The sequence below is a fragment of the Helianthus annuus genome, chromosome 15 (genome assembly GCF_002127325.2).
Source record: "Helianthus annuus cultivar XRQ/B chromosome 15, HanXRQr2.0-SUNRISE, whole genome shotgun sequence".
Lineage (NCBI taxonomy): Eukaryota > Viridiplantae > Streptophyta > Magnoliopsida > Asterales > Asteraceae > Helianthus > Helianthus annuus.
In genome coordinates this window covers 128077196-128096607 of record NC_035447.2, presented here as the reverse complement: position 1 = coordinate 128096607, position 19412 = coordinate 128077196, and the positions used below count along the sequence as shown (strand labels likewise).

Here is a 19412-nt window from a genome sequence, read left to right as displayed (position 1 = left end):
GAGCTCCTTCAGCTCAGTCCATGTCATAGCATACGCCGCTGCTTCCCCCAGGGTCTGTACCTGAAGGTTCCACCAAGATAGGGCACCATCAAGAAAGAGCCCTGAGATGTATGTGACTTGGTGCTCGGGAGCACACTTGCTCATCCTTATCACAGAATCCGTCTTCTCTGTCCACCTAACGAAAGCAACAGCACCCCCAGTGCCGTCATAGTTCAAGGGCTTACAATCTAGGAATTGCTTGTAGGTACAACCGTTGGGAGGGTTGTTGTTGCTGTTCGGAATGTTGCCGCTTGTCTCTCCTTGTGAAGCAGCATACTGCGCAATAGCGGCAGCGATGATTCCTTGCAGTTCTGCCTGGGTGGTCGGCATGCGTGCGTCACGTCGAGGAGGCATTTCCTAGAGGATGTTCCACATCGGTCAGGTCATAGTAAGTATAATAATCGTACGTATATGTAGTATCATTCATCATTCACATAACATCTCATGTCATAATCACAACAAATAATCAACGATACATGAAATTAAAAGACTTGCAACTAATGTTTCATAACCAAACCATCAATAAAGTGTCACAATTTTATCACGTGCCAAAATATGTGTCTGAGTACAAATACAAATAAACCAAAACTAAAATCGTGGCCTTCAAAAAAAAGTCTTCATAATCTTGGTTCTAGCACTGTCTTCCCACTAAAAGTAGCTGGCCTGAAATCTCTGTCGCTGAGTATACCCCTAAACTGACGGTGGAGGAGGAGGAGGAGAGAAACGAGAAAGAATCAATCGGCGCAACTGCATCAAGTCCTCCTCGAGTGCATAGGCAAAACGCAACACGGAAGCAACATCTGACTCCTGAGACGGAGGAAAAGATGTGTGGGATGCTGAAAACAGAGCCTGGCAGGGACAATGGGGATGTGGAGTCCTCTCCAATCGCTGGACACACTGTCTCAAGGCGTCCCGCCGTGACTGCAGTGACGCGAGCGTGTCCTCTACAGAGTATCCGACCTGGAATGGATGGGAAGGGTCGGATACCGGCATGACGTGGGGTACTAACCGAAGGAAGGGCTCATCCATCGGGGCTGGAGCCAAGAGTGTAGCAGGTGGGGTAGGTGCAAACTGTGAAGTAACATATGGCAACTGGGTCTCGAGAGGTGCAGGAAGTGACACTGGTGGAACAAAGTCTGAATAAGGGACCTGCGGTAAAAACTGGCTAACCTCTGGCATGAATGGGGTGTGCCCGAAAAGCTGGCTCGACGATCCCTCCCCAGGTTGAGGCGGAGGAATGTCCTGAATGAAGGTGATAGGAAGGTCGGTGCGGTAAGCATCGGAAGTGGACGAAGGAAACAAGGGGGCATCGAAGGGTACAGTGACAGGTGCAGGAGGGGGAGTGACTGGGACCACGTATGCTGGGTAGTCATCATCCTCGATCCATCCATTGCTGGAGTTGGCGTACCTCGGGTCCATGTGTGTAGCAAACGGGGCAAGATCATCGAATATCGCCATGGGATCAGGTATGGGTGCTAAATCGGGGATCCCAACAGCTGGTGGTGCAACAACGGGTGCGTCAGAAAAAGGAACAAGATCAGTGACAGGAACAGGCTCGGAAACAACTGGAGCAGGCTGATAATCGGCAAGCACGGCTGGAATCGGATCATCTGGGTGAGCGGGAACCTCAGCAGGCTGCTCAATCTCCATCTCCTCATCAGCGTCCCTGCGAGGGATGTAACCGAATCCCAATGGTGGGATATGAGAAGCTACAGACTCAAAAGAATCAGAAGCGGACGAATCGGTCTGAACCTCCATACCAGGAAGCTCGACCATGGGGACAACAGGATCAACCACAGGAATATCATCAGGCTGAACACCGCCCTCCATCGGGGCCCCACCATCCTGGTCTCCCTCCGGGGGACCCTCGATGAGTAGGTCGATGTCATCATCAGGTATCGCGTCGAGGAGCTGTTCCCCCAAGGGAACGGCAGCAAACGGAAGAGGGGCAGGGACCTGAACAAGGGGTAGGTCCTCCCCTGGTGGACCATCAGCTAAGGGTATATCATCTCCGAAGTCTGGTAGGGCAAAAGGCTGAAAGTCGTCCTCATCTGTGCTCGTGTAGTCTGAGGTGAAAACGCCTGAATCGGTATCCATCTCGTCATCAGAGGTATAAGTCCTTGGGTCACTCGCATCGGATACTCCGCTATCGGATGATGCCATGGTGTCTGTAACACATCCACAACATATGCACACAAATGAGATAAGTATGTAAACAAATAATAATGAGATCATGTATGCATCCTAGTCTTCCCAGACTATCCCACTCATTCTCTAAGACTGAATTCCCTAGTCTCTCAGACTAACTCCCTGGCCTCTAAGACCAACCTCCTAGTCTCTAAGACTCAAATTTTCCCCAGCCTCTAAGGCTAAACATCCCAATCTCTAAGATTGAATCCCCCAGTCTCTAAGACTGAACTCCCTCAGTCTCTAAGACTGATATCAAAAATTTTGAAAAAAAAATGTATTTGTGACCTTTTGTTTGTAAAAAGTTTGTGCCCTGGATCTGGACTTTTAGTGTATGCAAATGTAAAAACGTTTGAAAACATTTTCGTGAGAGCCCTAGTGATCATAGTCTAGACTCGAGAATGAATCTTAGTTCGCTATGATCGAGGCTCTGATACCAAGCTGTCACACCCTGGCTTTTGCGGAAGCGTGGGTTTAGTTGGTGTGACTTCTCAATACCATAGCAACAATCACAACATGCTATATGATAAAATATTTGATGTTCATCCATTAAAATAATTGAAAATGCATAACATATTGTTTTGAAACAACATCAAGCACAAGATACGTTTACAAAACATGACTTGATTAAAAATGAGTTCATAAGACTCGACGATAGACTACCAACAACACAAAGATTTGAGACAATGCAACTCGTCCAAGAAGGAGTTACACTTCCCAAACCTACGACTCCGGATGACATCCTTATTTAGTACGCAGCTAATCATGCATCACTTGCCAGATCCAACTTAATTTCCTGAAATACATGCAGTTTTAAAAAGTCAACAAAAGGTTGAGCGAGTTCATGAGTAAGTCTTATGTAAATAAAACCGTTTAGTACGTCTGTAAGTAAAAATTTGTCCCTGGTATGTAGCAATAAGGAAAAAAAGAGATCACCGACGGTTTGCAAAGCCACCGGTATGTGTGAACAGGTGCAGGGAAACTCAAACCTAGCATATTTGTTACCGGGCTTCCGGCTGGAAGACACAGTCACCACTATGGGCCGCCCCGGCCTCACGGGTGTGGGCTTGCTACACCCAAATAGATCTATCACTCTTGTGTCCCTTGGTCCTATAACAAGGATTAATGGCCTCAAGTGTTGTGCCCACCCTTCACATGATCTAGTAGTGTAAAACCCTCCCTAAGCTAACCATACCATGTATATAAAAGTCCGAAATAATTTGTAAACATGTATTCCACCCCCGAAGTATAAAACCAAAAACAGTAAAGGAATAGGGGGTCATGAACTCACCTTAGTGCGTCTTGACTCGAACTTAAACTCTTCCCGCTACACGACAACCTACAACGTACTAATGTCTATTAGACGAACGGGCCGTGCCTTGGCTTAGAGTTTAGTGTTTTGATTTATGTTACTTTGGTATTATTTCGTTAAAACAATAATAATTATTTTAACTTAAATAGCGTTCGTAGAAAAATAGTTAGACAACTATTTCGTATCTATTTTCTCGAAGATTTTACTAAGTGTTCGGATTCTCGGAAAATTTCGGCAGAGTCTCCTCTGTAAATAGAGGTGTCCATGCTTTAATAGCATATCATTTTCTTTTATATGAAATCAATAGTTCATTTACAATAATCAAACCAACATATAGACATACAAAACTTTACATACTTCATTTCAGCTTTATTACTCGAAACAGGGCTGTTTTCGAGGATTTTTATAAAATAGTTACCCTTTTCTAAAAATCACCAAATTTTTACAGAATATGACATATGTTCCAAAGTTTATTGTGTAAAAATATCAGAGTCCAATTCGTTACCCATATTTTATAAAAAATCATTTTCTTGACTGCAATCAGATTTGTTACCTTCTGATCACAGTTTACGGAAATATTCGCTAAAAATCAACCGTAAGTCCGTTTGACGAAATTCCAGTTGGAGGGTCGTCCTGACAATGGTGTCTATCTACTGTAAAAATTTCATGAGTTGATTTTATTCAGTTTTAAGGTTATGACTCCGAAAGTAACCCACTTTTTCTGCAACAAAAATGCAGCTTGAGCTGCTGTCCAAAAATAATCTTTTAAAAATAGTAAACGGTCTCGAAAAATTATGATTCCAGTGCCATTTGTTTAGTTATTCCAAAACATTCATTTTAGGCTTTTGAAAATCCATTTTTCGACTTAAAATGATCCCGTTACAGCCTGTTGAAGTTGGCTGGAAATCCAACTCAGCAAGCTGTTTGAGTTCTTGTGTGAGCAAAACAATCAACAATCGAACAAGAATCGAAGTGAGGCAAGAGTATGAATGAACTTACTACTAGCACAAGGCTAGGGTTGTAATCTTAGGATGAGATGACAAGAAATGATGGTGAGAAAGGCCTTGAACAAAGCTTCTTGAGAGCACTTCAACTTCTTACTTCTATGGAGGGTCTTGGAGCTTTGAATGGAGTTTACTAGTGAAAGAGATGAAGTTGTGAAGGTATATGAAGATGAAAATCAGTTGTGGTGAGATGGGGGGGGGGGGTATGGGCCGATTTTTAGAGGGAGAGGAGAGAGAGAAGTGTGAATCTTGAGGGAATGATGAGTATATCTTGGAAATGTGCACTTAGGTTTGTAGGGAAATTATGACAAGGAAAATGACCAATGGAAGCAAGATTCTTCTTACAAGGATTTAAACAAAATATCTACTAATTATTTGGGGCAGATTTTCGGTTATGGGGGGGGGGGGTAAAGTGTAAATATTTTGTTAATTAGTAGGTATTTACTACAAACTTAAGGGTATTTACAAGTATAGTGGGTGTATGTCATGTTTGCATGGTGCATGGGGATTTTTGTGACCATGATTAATTTAAAATACTAAAATAATATTTCTAACAATATTTTCATGCCCCGGTTAATGTCTGGTTGTTCGGTTTCGCATCGTTCCGTTAAAGCGTTTAATTGACCCGTAAAGCGTCTTTTGTGCATCTTTTTGTAACGAAATTAATTCCAACACTTAGGAAAGTGTCCAGGACTATTTGGTCAATATTATGAATAATATGAGCGTGTTAAAAACTGAATTGTTATTAAAAATGTGGAATTCTGTAATTAAATTGCGTTTTAGGCACTTTCCGGCACTCAAACTGTCACCTAGTGACATAGTCTTATATTTCTCACTTCCCTATACTCCATACTGGTGTAGTGATTTAACTCTGGCCCACACTGGCCTAAAAATAGTATCTGTCTAAGTGCTGGCATTGTCAGCATGTGTCTGAGTTATCCGCTTACTGCGCTAACTGTGCTTTGTGCATCCGGTTTGACACTAAGAGTCTATATGAAATAATTGGAGTGACTGTATGTAAATAATGCACATGTATGTATATGACATAACTCAGTAAGCAGTTAAAAGTGTCAGATGTAATCAAGCACAGTCATTAAGCACATAATTAGGGTTAATTAATCTGTACAGTACCTGTAATTTTACGGGTTGTCACAGCAGTTAACATCATGTATCATGTAAACAGTTAATCAAATTCATACCATTCATGCTTCACATAAAGGCTTTCCTAGTTTATTTTAGCCTAGTTATCCATTAACAGACTTAACAAAAGTAACATACTTAACAGAGTTAACATGCTTGACAGATTCAACATACTTAACAGTATTAACAGGCTAAACAGAATTAACAAACTAAAGAGTTAATAAACTAACAGAGTTAATAAACTAACTGAGTTAATAAACTAGTAGAGTTAATAACTTAACAGAGCATGTGGCGAAATCTCTTTCGGCGAAAACACCTTCGGACGAAATTATTGGGACGAAATCACTTTGGACAAAAAAACTTTTGGGCGAAAACCCTTCAGGCGACGAAATCCCTTTGGTTTTCGTCGACTTGAGGTATTTCGTCTGATCCCTGTAATTTCGTCTGTCTCTGTGTTTTCGTTGACATTACGTTACAGCAGTTACATTATTCTACAGCGTACAACCTTCCAATCACCATCTAGCAGTTACAGACTACAGCAACCCTAATCATCACTACGACTTCATCATATAATCATTCAATCAGACTAAATCATACAATCATCAGATCAATCATACAGGAACATCAACCATAGTCAAATGAATGAATACAAATCATGAATTTATAGATAAACCCTAGCTATTAACAGATTTATCAACTCCTCATGACAGAATATCAGATCATCATCATCACGCTAAACTACATCATATTGCAATCTATCATCTATTCAGATAAATTAACGAAATCATACATATAGTCTTAATAATAACACAAGCTCCCACTCTCCAACCATGAACATGCATTCCACAATCCATAGAACTTCTTTAATTGGATTTTCATAAACAAACACGCATCGATCAACCAAGGAATCACGTAACGATTAACAATAATACCAACTAACCGAGATGTAATAAGGATTCGAGCAATAGGCTGGGACGTTTCGGGAATGATGATGATGACACTGATTTCCGTCACACACAGAGGAAGGGTCCTAGGGTTTTCTATTCGGTCAGATGTTTCACGAATGCCACAGTTCGTGTAGTATATACACAGTTAAAAGAACTGGGCCCTTAATGGGCATTGGCAAAATCACTGGCCGACGAAATCAGTTGATTTCGTCTAGAGGGTGGTAGCGAAAACCCTTGGTTTTCGTCGGCCTGCCTCCTGACGAAAACACTAAGGTCTTTTCATCCAGGAGTGTTTTCGTGGGGAGAGGGTTTTCGGCTAGGGAGTGTTTTCGTGGGAGGGTGATTTCGTCGGGTAGCTTTTGGCGGATCGCTTACTACTAGGTTGGATCGGATGTCAACCTGTGGAGGCACCATTTGTGACTATTGGACAAATCTCTCCTTTTGTTTTCTTCTTGTTCTTTGCCATAACGCGGCAAAGGATCCATGTTTTATTAATTTTACACATCATATCATTAATACAAAATATATATTTCACATACACACTTATAATGCACATCATGTATATATAAAAACACACTTTGCAAATAAGTACTAAGTTAAGTCGAGTAGAGACCTTGAAAACTCGGGTTGTCACATTATCCCCAACTTGAAAGAAATTTCGTCCCGAAATTTAGCACGTGGTTAATGAGGAAGCTAGTTGTGTTGTGTTGTTTCCTGGTTTTCCTGGGGGTGTCACAGAGGTTATCAAGTGTTTTCGCTCGATGATTCCACTCTTGGGTGGTTGGTTTGGCCCTTGTTCCTGTAACTCAAATCCTAGCCCGGTATATCCCATTTATTTTTACACCATTGTGAACCTTACGCCTTATTTACTCTCTGATCGAGGTTCTCGGCATTGAAAAGTCTTCATAAACTAAATCACACGTGTATATGTTGACATTTAAGAGATATACAGTCAAGAAAATCAAGAGCAATGGTGATATATATGCGGATTAGACACCAAAAAATAAGCACTCAAAAAATGGCTACAATTTAAGGAATGTGTTTAGTGACGGCATCAGATTCCTAATTGATGGAGAAAGGCCTGGTGGCAAGAAAAGCTGCTTCCAGGAGGTTGTCAAGTGTTTTCGCTTGACGATTCCATTCTTGGGTGGTTGGTTTGGCCCTTGTTCTTGTTACTCGAATCCTAGCCCGGTATATCCCATTTTAGTTTTACACCATTCTGAACCTTACGCCTTTTTTACTCTCTGATCGAGGTTCTTGGCATTGAAAAATCTTCGTAAACTAAATCACACGTTTATATGTTGACATTTAAGAGATATACAGTCAAGAAAATCAAGAGCAATGGTGATATGTATGCGGATTAGACACCAAAAAATAAACATTCAAAAAATGGCTACAATTTAAGGAATGGGTTTAGTGACGGCATCAGATTCCTAGTTGATGGAGAAAGGTCTGGTGGCAAGAAAAGCTGCTTCCAAGAGGTTGTTAATGGTTTTCGCTTGATGATTCCATTCTTGGGTGGTTGGTTTTGCCCTTGTTCCTGTAACTCAAATCCTAGCCCGGAATAACCCATTTTAGTTTTACACCATTGTGTACCTTACGCCTTTTTTACTCTCTGATCGAGGTTCTCGGCATTGAAAACTTCGTAAACTAAATCACACGTGTATACGTTGACATTTAAGAGATATACAATCAAGAAAATCAAGAGCAATGGTGATATATATGCGGATTAGACACCAAAAAAAAAACACTCAAAAAATGGCTACAATTTATGGAATGTGTTTGGTTACGGCATCAGATTCCTAATTTATGGAGAAAGGTCTGGTGGCAAGAAAAGCTGCTTCCAGGAGGTTGTTAAGCGTTTTCGCTCGACGATTCGATTCTTGGGTGGTTGGTTTGGCCCTTGTTCCTGTAACTCGAATCCTAGCCCGGTATATCCCATTTTAGTTTTACACCATTGTGAACCTTACGCCTTGTTTACTCTCTGATCAAGGTTCTCGGCATTGAAAATTCTTCGTAAACTAAATCACACGTGTATATGTTGACATTTAAGAGATATACAGTCAAGAAAATCAAGAGCAATGGTGATATATATGCGGATTAGACACCAAAAAATAAACATTCAAAAAAATGGCTACAATTTAACGAATGTGTTTAGTGACGGCATCAGGTTCATAATTGATGCAGAAAGGTCTGGTGGCAAGAAAAGCTGCTTCCAGGAGGTAGTCAATGGATTTCACTCGACGATTCCATTCTTGGGTGGTTGGTTGGGCCGTTGTTCCTATAACTCGAATCCTAGCCAAGTATAACCCATTTTAGTTTTACACCATTGTGAACCTAACGCCTTTTTTACTCTCTGATCGAGGTTTTCGGCATTGAAAAATCTTCGTAAACTAAATCACATGTGTATATGTTGACATTTAAGAGATATACAGTCAAGAAAATCAAGAACAATGGTGATATATATGCGGATTAGACACCAAAAAATAAACACTCAAAAAATGTCTACGATTTAAGGAATGTGTTTAGTGACGGCATCAGATTCCTAATTGATGGAGAAAGGTCTGGTGGCATGAAAAGCTCCGTCCAGGAGGTTGTCAAGTGTTTTCGCTCGACGATTCCATTCTTGGGTGGTTGGTTTGGCCCTTGTTCCTGTAACTCGAATCCAAGCCCGATATATCCCATTCTATTTTTACACCATTGTGAACCTTACGCCTTTTTTACTCTCTGAAGGAGGTTCTCGGCACCGAAAATTCTTTGTAAAGTAAATCACACGTGTATATGTTGACATATAAGAGATATACAGTCAAGAAAATCAAGAGCAATGGTGATATATATGCGGATTAGACACCAAAAAATAAACACTCAAAAAATGGCTACAATTTAAGGAATGTGTTTATTGACGGCATCAGATTCCTTATTTATGGAGAAAGGTCTGGTGACACGAAAAGATGGTTCCATGAGGTTGTCAAGTGTTTTCGCTTGACGATTCCATTCTTGGGTGGTTGGTTTGGCCCTTGTTCCTGTAACTCGAATCCTAGCCCGGTATATCCCATTTTTGTTTTACACCGTTGTGAACCTTACCCCTTTTTTCTTCTCTGATCGAGGTTCTCAGCATTGAAATATCTTCGTAAACTAAATCACACGTGTATATGTTCACATTTAAGAGATATTCAATCAAGAAAATCAAGAGCAATGGTGATATATATGCATATTAGACACCAAAAAATAAACACTCAAAAATGGCTACGATTTAAGGAATATGTTTAGTGACGGCATCAGATTCCTAATTGATGGAGAAAGGTCTGGTGGCACGAAAAGCTGCTTCCAGGAGGTTGTCAAATGTTTTCGCTCGACGATTCAATTCTTGGGTGGTTGGTTTTGTTGGTGAATATGTCTGTCGACTTCGTCTTGTATCGAGTCTTGTATTAGATCAAATAGATTAGGGCATGAATTGCGAGAAAAACGAGAATAACGAGAAATATATAGGTTTGAACCATTTTGCACGAAATGGAAAGGTCATTTCGCACGAAATGGAGATGTCCATTTCGTACGAAATGGAGATGGCCATTTCATGTGAGCCATCTCGTGTGGAATGGATTGCCTATAAATACGTGCCTTGTCCATTTCATTTGTAACGTTTCGATTCCGGTAGCGAAGCTCTGCCGAAGTGTCTCCAGCATTGTAAAATGATCTGATATCAATTCAAGAGACAATTTAAGTGAATTTAAGTGCAAACCAGCTGAAATAACTCTGATACGTCTGATTCCGCCATTCGTATTGGACGAGATCTCTTCTGAATGTCTCGTTTGGTCGTGCGAATGATCCTACAAGTGGTATCAGAGCTCAGGAGGAAGAGTTCTTACATTTCAGCTGAAAATTTCTGATTTCTACTCACTTTCTTCACATTTTTCAAAATTAAACAAGATTTTACGGTTAAAATGGCTTGATTTTCACATATTACATGTGAAACACTATTTTAACAAATCCTTGAAAGAATCAGACCTTAAATCGGCTTAAAACTTGATCAATTTTAACAAAAACTGTCCGAAAGTGTGACGTCAGCACCATTTCGCACGAATTGGATATCAGATTGTTTGACTTTGCTTCCATTTTGTACGAAACGGGACTTCATTTCGCACCAAGGACCATTTCGTTTGAAAAAGTATTTCATTTCGCACGAATTGAAGATTATTGTTTCATTTCGCTTGAATTGACTTTCCAATTCGCACGGATTGGACCTAGGGTACATCAAGTTGCTCCATTTCATGTGAATGTGTCCCTAATTCGCTTGAAGGTGATCATTTCGTTTGAAATACCTCAGTTCGCATCAAAGGCATTTCGTTTCAGATCCATTTCGTTTGGAATTGTTCCAGTTCCTTTGAAAATCATCCATTTCGTTTAAACAGTCTGTGTTTGTGAAATTTTGCTAACCGAATCATGGAGAACGAGTTCTGCAACGCCTTTGCAACTCCAATGACTGTGACTCAGAGTACGATGCTAGAAAATGAAACGGGCCCTACGCAAAAACCGCCTAAGCTTATGAGTATTTAGGAGTATAGTGGATGGGCAGAATGTTTTGAAAATTGGGTTCAAGCATATTACCTAGATGCATGGGAATATCTGAATTTCGATATATTAGACCAGTTAAGGACAATGGACAGAAGGTTGATATTAAAGATTTAAGTGTTGATGAGAAAAAGAAATACAAAAATGAAAAGATGATGGTTAGTCTTTTACAGCAAGCTATTAAGGAAGAAATCTTGATTTTACTCCAACATAACAGAGGTGCACATTCAATATGGAAAAATCTAAAATCGAAGTTTGTTGGAAGTAAAGAGATGATCAAGAACAAAATGTCGCTTTTAAAGAAAGAATTTGATCTATTCCGTGGATTAAGAACTGAAAACACCAAGCAGATTATAGAAAGATATTGCAATTTGGTGATGAATATGAATAGATTGAACATCAATAAAGATAAAGAAGAATTGATTGAAAATTTGGCCGATGCGTTACCACAAGATGTTTGGGGCACGTATCTTATGATGTTGAAAAATAAATCTGAATTTGACAATCAAACACTGAGCGAATTTATTGAACAACTCGAAGCTTAAGAGATGGAACAATGAAAGATAGCGAGAATGAAGAACTATGATGGTGAACAAGATATTGGTCTGTATTACAAAGGTGGTGCTAGTGATAAGACCAACATTGCACCAAAGACTGAAACTGCTTTCAATGCAAAAAGCTCGTCTGGAAGTTCATCTCAGGGATCAAGTAGCAAAACTGGATTTTCTTCAAATCCATCATTCGATTTAAATTTTTCAGCAACCAAGCAACCAAGAGTGGCAAAGAGCTACAATGCAACATTGCGCTAAATCTTGAGAATGATCAAAATTACTCTGAAGAAGTAGCCAAAAGTCATATGTCTTTGTTGGTGACTGTGTTAGAGTCTTATGGGAGTTTGGTTGCAGGAAGGATCGGAAATCCAATGTTGACAAAAGAGGATTACGATCAGATCGATGCTGAGGGGATGGAGTTAATGGATATAAAGTGGTGTTTAGCGAGCGTGTTGAGAAGAGCTAAAAAATTTAAACAGATAACTGGAAGAGATGATTTTCATGATGCAAATGTTTCTACTTTAGGATTTGATAAATCTAAAGTTACTTGTTTTCGCTCCAGGGAAAAAGGGCATTTCAAGCGAGAATGCACAAACCGCGAAGCAAGTGGAGCTCAAAATCCTTTCGGAAAAAATGATTATTATCGGAAAGCGATTTATCATCAAGTTGCTCAACAGCCGTATCAACAATCGCCACAAACTTCACATGCAAGGAAGGAGATTGAAGAACCAAAGAAAGCTTATCTAGTTAATCAAAAGGATGAAAGATTGCTAGAAGGTTTTAGCTGGGACAAATATTGTCCGGATGAAGAGATCTTAAAGGCTAAAGCTTTTGTTGCTAAAATCGTTGAAGACAGTGCTGATGATAATTCGTATTGGGCAGATAGTATGAAAGAGCACTTAAAATATCTAGCCGAGAGAGATGCTGAAAAGGCTCGAATGGCAAAGAAGAAGGTTGAAAAACAAGATGATCGTGATGATGATAATTCGTATTATGCAGAAAGAATGAAAGAGCATTTAAAATTTCTAGACGAAAGAGATAAAGAAAGAAGGAAAGATAAGAATGATGAAGAAGAGGTTCGTGTGATAAAGAAGCAGGACAAAGAAATTCCAGCTTTCGAGATTAAAAAGGAAGCTGATGCAGAAAAGATGTATGAGAATTGTGAAAACTGTGAGACTCTGAAAAATACAACAACGAGTTGATTCACAACATGAACAGGTTGAAAGAATCGTATGATGTCTTAAACAAAGCCATGAATCAATACAACGAGTCAAGCAGTGAACAAGCTACAGCCATGAAGACACTCAATGGAGCATACATGATAAAGCAGGAAATGGTCAATTATTACATTGATATGTGTGATGAGCTTGAACAGAAGTTGGAAACTCAGAGGATAGAAACTGAAAGAGTAAACAAGTTGTTGAAAAGTTACTCATGTTCTTCTTATGTGATTGACAGGATTTATCCTACAGTTGAAGGCATGAAAGCGTTTGAAGAAGAAACATCTGAAGTGAAGAAGTTCGAAACAAAAGAAGATACTGAAGTGAAGAATTCTGGTAAGAAACAAAGTGTCAGTTACAACAAGTGTCCACCCCCGCTTGAAAATGGATATTCTCCATGAAATCCAAATTCAGAAAGAGTCAAAAAGGCAACCAACTTACAGTGGGAATCTAAGCCTTCAGATAACTTGCCAGACAACATTGATGTTACTTTCACATCATCCGACACTGATCATGAGTCCGAGATAATTAAGAAAGTGGTCGATCAGGTGTTGGATAAATATGAAATGGAGGAGTCAAAATCAGAGTCAAAGTCTGAATCTGACACTTCAAGTCCAAAAGTCAAAAAGGGCAAACGGGTTTATAATAAAGAATTTCTGTTATCACAAAATAATTTGAATGACGAAACATTCAAAGTAGCATATACTTTGAATGATTCTGACAAATTATATTCTGATGAAGAATTTCCAATAAGAGGTGTTAAAACTGAAATGATTAAAAAGGTTTTCAAATTAACAGAAATTAATAATTCTGAAATAAAAGATGTAAATCTTTCTGAAAAACCTAAAAAGTACACCTCAAGAGATCAACAAAGGTTAAACAAGAAATAGGGTTACAGTTCTGGTTCTGGTTTTCAAAAGAAACCAAACCATAATGGTAATTTCAAAAAGAAACGTCTAGGTTTTATTCCACCGAAAAATCATAAAAATGAGAAAATTTATAAACCAAAAACTGTTTTTGTTTCAGGAACATCATCTGAAAAAGAAAAAGAGCATGTGTTCAGGAAGCAGACAAACAAAGAATTCCTTGCTAAGAAGCAAGAGGAAATGAAGAAGAATGTTGCTCAGAAGAAGGAGACAAGAACCTGTTTTCAATGCAAAACAGTTGGTCATATTGCCAGGAATTGTCCAAAGGCAATCCAAACAAAACAGGGAGTCTCTGAAAAACTAAAAGAAAAGATGGTTGATATTGAACCACCAACCAAACAATTTAAAGTTTTCAAAAATTCAAAGTTTGAGGTTGGTGAATGTTCAAAGAGTTTTTACAGAAGAAAAGCAAAACTTAACAACCAAAAGTGGGTTGTTAAGAAATCAAATGCTAGTTCTGGCGATGAATCTGACTCGTCAAAGTCAGAAGAGCCACAAGTTGAGATAAAAGGTGAATACACAGTTCCACCATTGGATGATGCAAATTTTCCACCATTGCGGGCTAAAAATTTAAAATCAAAAATTGGAAAAATTGAGATTTCAAATCAATTTTTTTCTGAAAAGAAAGAATTTGATATTGAAAAAGCCATTAACCCCAAGGTTCAAAATGTTTTTGGAAAAATGGTTGACGGGAAGGTCAAAGGAGTTAAGGAATTTTATGAATTGAAAACAAAGAAACTTGATGAAGATGGTTCATCCCAGGTTAGTAACTGGGATAGAACCTATCATGACTAAACTCTGGACTTGCCGGAGCTCCCAAGTTGGTAATCGTGGAGCAGGAATCGACATCATTCTTGAAAATGTTTGTTTGAAAAACCTACAAGTGGTTGAAAAAGAAGTTTTCACCTACAAGAGGTTAATCAAGGTCATTAAGTTGAACTTGATTTAACTTTCATTCAAATGATTGAAAAACAATGTGATGAAACCCCTAAGCTACAAGTGGTTGATGAATTTCAACAAAACTAATTTTCCGGAAAAACCATTTTGATTAAAACAAACTTAAATGTTTTGAAATCATAATGGGAAAATAGTTTGTTGTCAGGGGGAGTTTCTGATTGTTTATGCCAAGTGAATGGCTAATTGAAGCTGTCACACCCCCAAAATCCACACGCGGAGTACCACCGCTTGGAGGCGTGACATGACCAGGATCAAGCCACCAATCATATAGAACAACGTAAATAGTAAAAGTAAATGTAATTTAACCAAACCAATCCATATGAAAGGTGTTCAAAACATAAGTATAAATTCAACGTTTAGCGGAAGCATATGAGTAAAAGCCCAACGTAGGTAAAGTATGAAATGTCAAATGTTTAATCAAAGCATTCATGATCCTTGTCCACAATGACCGCGCCTCCCAGTGCAAGCTCCATGTATACCTAATGACCTGCAAGGCATGTAACAGAGAGTCAACAACTAGTTGAGCGAGTTCACAGTAAGTAAGTTCCTAATAGTAAGTCTGTTGCATCACCATGCGTTAGTAACTAAGTCAATTGTATGTTCGTATAGTGGGGGCTTCCCATGTGTGCATGTACTAGACTAGAGGTAACCATAAGTGTTCTTCTTTACCCGAGAACAGTAGTACGTACGAGGTTTACGTAGGTTTTACGTAAGTGTCCTTCTTATCCCGAGGACAGTGGTACGCAGGGGTTTACGTAGGTTTTACGTAAGTGTCATTCATAACCCTAGGACAGTAGTATATATGAGTTTACGTAGGTTTTACGTATGTGTCCCTCGAACCCTAAGGACAGTAGTAAGCACAAGTATTACGTAGGTTTTACGTAAGGGTCCTTCACAACCGAGGACGATGGTAGATGGTCTAGTAACAGTGTAAATCCAAATAATTCACCAATCCTTTTCCTTCAATCCCATTCCCTACCCACCGGAAATCCCATGCCTTGGTAAGCGTGTGAACTCACCTTGGTTTGTTTGGTATGTTATTGTGCTTCTAGTGTTAATTAATGGTTAGGTCCGTTACACACGACCTAAGGTACATTGCACATAAACTCAATGTAAGTGTTTACGTTCAAATAAGGTTTACAATTCCTTGGTGTCCAACAACTGTGTTCTGTGTGATAATTGTTTACAGATTGACATGACATAGATTTCACATACATACAGCAACATACAGTAACATACAGTAACATGCAATAACATGCAGTGGCATACAGTAACATACAGTAACACTTATGAACCAAACAACAAACTCGGACCCCTTTAATGTTTGAAAACTCAGACCATGTGTTTTGTTTACAGAACTCTGACATTCCAAGCACTAACAAACTCGGACCACATAAGCATTCACAAAACTCGGACCATATAGCCTCAACAAACTCGGACTACATAAACATTCACAAAACTCGGACTATATAGCTTCAACAAAGCTCGGACCAAACACCCTTTGCAAAACTCGGACCATGCTTTCCCCTTACAAAAGTTCGGACCATGTTTTCCTTTACAAAAATTCGGACCAACAAACAATCCAAAACTCGGATTTAGGCAAAAACTCGGACCCCATACATTATCTATAAAACTCAGACTATGTGTTCCACACAAAACTCAGACCATGTGACTTCACAAAACCCTGACACTTAACTCCGAGTTAACAACATGCGTGATTTCCAAAACCAACTTACAGTTTTCAATGGAACAGTTACATTTACGATCAAAACCCTAATCCCAGACATTGCCAGTGTTGTAATCTAATTAACAATCAAACAATTCTAACATATCAGGCATCTTAACATCAGGCAAGTGATTACATAACTGATCATAAACCATTTCACAACAATCAGAATCTTTAATAACCACAGAGTCATTGTTTGGTGAACTAGGGTTTGCATGAATCAAATAATCAATGATTAACAACAAATAACCATTAAACGTTTACCTTAGATTGAATCTAGATGGATTGGAAGATCAAGATTGATGCAAGAGAACTTGTGTAGCCAAGGATGATGAGAGAAATGATTGTAGAGAGAATGATTTGAAGTGCCGTGAAATTGGTGAGAATGATTAGGGTTAAGGGGTTTTGTTTTATTTTCGTTATTACCACTAAACACCCCTAAGTATCATCCTTTACACAAACGCCACACACCACATATAATTTACAGTTTCATCACCAAGTTCATGTATTCGTAAAATAACACATAACCATGCAACAATCGCAATACACTTTATCAAATCACAACGTATACAGTTACAAAGCAAACAAATTGTGTAAGTAAGCAACTAAACAAACAGTGAACATGCAATAAGTGCGAAAGTGGAATCTCGGAAACTCGAGTTGTCACAGAAGCAATTCATATCAGTTGTCATTTTATTTGTACAGTTTTTTTTCAAATTTTCCTCCAAAAATCAAAAATTCAAACATATTTTTGATTTTAGGGGGAGTAAAAATTTGTTAGAAATTTTGAAAATTTGAAAAATCAAAAAACATGATAAAATCCAGAAAAAGAAAAAAACACTGAAAAAACAAAAACGAGTTTTGTTGTGAAAAAAGAGGAAATGATAGTACATCAGTGGACTATCAGAACACGCTAAAGAAATGAAAAGTCAAATGTGATAAACGATCTCACTGAGGATATGCCAGTAGGTTTTTACACATTCAGTAGATTGTTATTGAGATATAAACCTAAATCAAAATATTTACTTATCTCGTGGGGAACATCTCTCGGATATATGGGTAACCCCCGAAATCTTGTTTGAAAGACTTTTTATTTCTGACATACTAGGTCTTTGTGCGTATTGATATCTGGGGTATTATAGCAGCACTTTTGATTTTGCGGAAGCAATAGCCTAATCCTCGTATAATACTTTGCACTGCTTTAATCTTAAAGCTCACCCTCAGCATAAAAAATGATGAAACATTGAAAAATGCGAATCATGTGCTGTTAAAGAAAAGATCCCCAAACGGGACACACCTAAAGTCGAGCCATCATCTCTTTGTCTGAATGAAAGTTCTAACCTGAGCTCTCATGGTCTTGCATTTACCTGTTTACAGATACCATTAGTGTACACTCACCTGTAAGACTGAATATAGAAGTCTGGATACGGGAGTATATTCTGAGGTGGGACACGCGAATGAGTTTAAGTGCTTAAAACACTAATCTCGTATCTCGAAACAGTTGAACTTTGTGTGAAAATTTAAGTGGATCAGTATACTGACAATCTAAGTGAATCGTTTAGAACTTAAAATGTTTAAAGCTTAACGGCGTTTGTGATTTGTCTCATAAATTGATATGATCCTCTTACACAAACTCACAAAAATATTGCTTGTAAATATTTCTTTACTACTTTCCATTAAAAAACAAAAACCCAAAAATAATGTGTTTTGGTATAAAATTTTGAAAAAAACCAAAAAGATTTTCGACAATTGATGTTGAAAAGTTGATTTTCAAAATTCTGAGTGCTAAACATGATGAACAGTGGGTTGGGAGAGTTGATTTTGAAATGAAAATTGTCATGAATAAATCTACCTTAAAATAAGAGTGTTGTTGTTGAATGATATCTTCCAATGATTTCTAAATTTGTCAAATTGTTAAATTTGTGAAATTTATTTTGTGGTAGAGATTGTGCAGGCAGAAGCAGCCGGGTTGTAGGATCGGACTTCGACCTAAATGAGTCGTTCGGAAGAGCTCAAATCCGTTTCAGCGGCGGAAACAAAGAAACGGACGTATACACAGCTTGTATCACACTTTAATCCTCTTGTATATTAATATTACAGCGTTTACAGTAAGAGGAAATACCGGCAGCACCTCGGTATCAGTTCTAAACTCCGTTACAAATGAAATGCAATGAGCCTATTTATACTATGCTAGGAACCGCTCAAAAGGACATGCCACAAAGGCGGTTCATGTATATACACTATGAGCGATTCCAACAAATGACGTATAAGCGATCCGACAAGTTCCGTATAAGCGATCAGACATCATTTGACAAAAGAGCGATTCATCATGACTGCAGAATACACGATCCTCATCATTTGACCTACCATCTTTTTGTCTTTAGTAAATCTTCATGGTGGATTCTCATTTGACCATAAGTTGGTCCAATCACTAACAACTTGTATTTGACTTTTGAGAGATGACATATTATTGGCTCTTGTGATGGTGATCCCTCATTGGACCATCATTTGATCCAATCACAATCAAACACTTGAACTTCACAATATTAAATCCTTTGATTCTTTTGACGTTTGTTGAAGCCTTTGATGATGATCATTATATATTGACTTGACTTTCGAATATTTATGAACTGATGTAATATATGATGATGTCACATGATTTCATCATTAAACATGATGACATCATGCTTGACCAGATCCGCATCGCAACCCGGACTCGACATTAGACGTAGTCGACAGATGACTGCACCAACAGACTCCCCCTCAGATGTTGACGAGTCTTAAGTGTCGAGTCTTCAACGACTTCAGTCTTTATCAGTCTTTGGACTTCTCTC

At 38.7% G+C, this 19412-nt stretch overlaps 2 protein-coding genes across 2 annotated transcripts; one reads left to right on the top strand and one right to left on the bottom strand.

Moving 5' to 3' along the window:
* Positions 1 to 729: 729 nt before the first annotated feature.
* Positions 730 to 2202, bottom strand: LOC110924770 (SH3 domain-containing protein C23A1.17-like). The gene has a single exon (XM_022168763.1). The coding sequence runs from the start codon at positions 2200 to 2202 to the stop codon at positions 730 to 732; it is 1473 nt and encodes a 490-aa protein (XP_022024455.1).
* An 8867-nt stretch (positions 2203 to 11069) lies between these two features.
* LOC118487526 (peptidyl-prolyl cis-trans isomerase 1-like) lies at positions 11070 to 18553 on the top strand. The gene is made up of 5 exons (XM_035984452.1): positions 11070 to 11175; positions 11277 to 11356; positions 12508 to 12899; positions 13208 to 13305; positions 18522 to 18553. The coding sequence occupies exons 1-5, from the start codon at positions 11070 to 11072 to the stop codon at positions 18551 to 18553; spliced, it is 708 nt and encodes a 235-aa protein (XP_035840345.1).
* Positions 18554 to 19412: the final 859 nt, after the last annotated feature.

Coding starts and splice junctions, on each gene's coding strand:
- LOC110924770 (XM_022168763.1), bottom strand. CDS start 2,202: ATGGCATCATCCGATAGCGGAGTATCCGATGCGAGTGACCCAAGGACT.
- LOC118487526 (XM_035984452.1), top strand. CDS start 11,070: ATGGAGAACGAGTTCTGCAACGCCTTTGCAACTCCAATGACTGTGACT. Junction 11,176..11,276: donor AAAACCGCCTAAGCTTATGA/GTATTTAGGAGT, acceptor ATATTAGACCAG/TTAAGGACAATGGACAGAAG. Junction 13,306..18,521: donor TACTGAAGTGAAGAATTCTG/GTAAGAAACAAA, acceptor ATTTTGTGGTAG/AGATTGTGCAGGCAGAAGCA.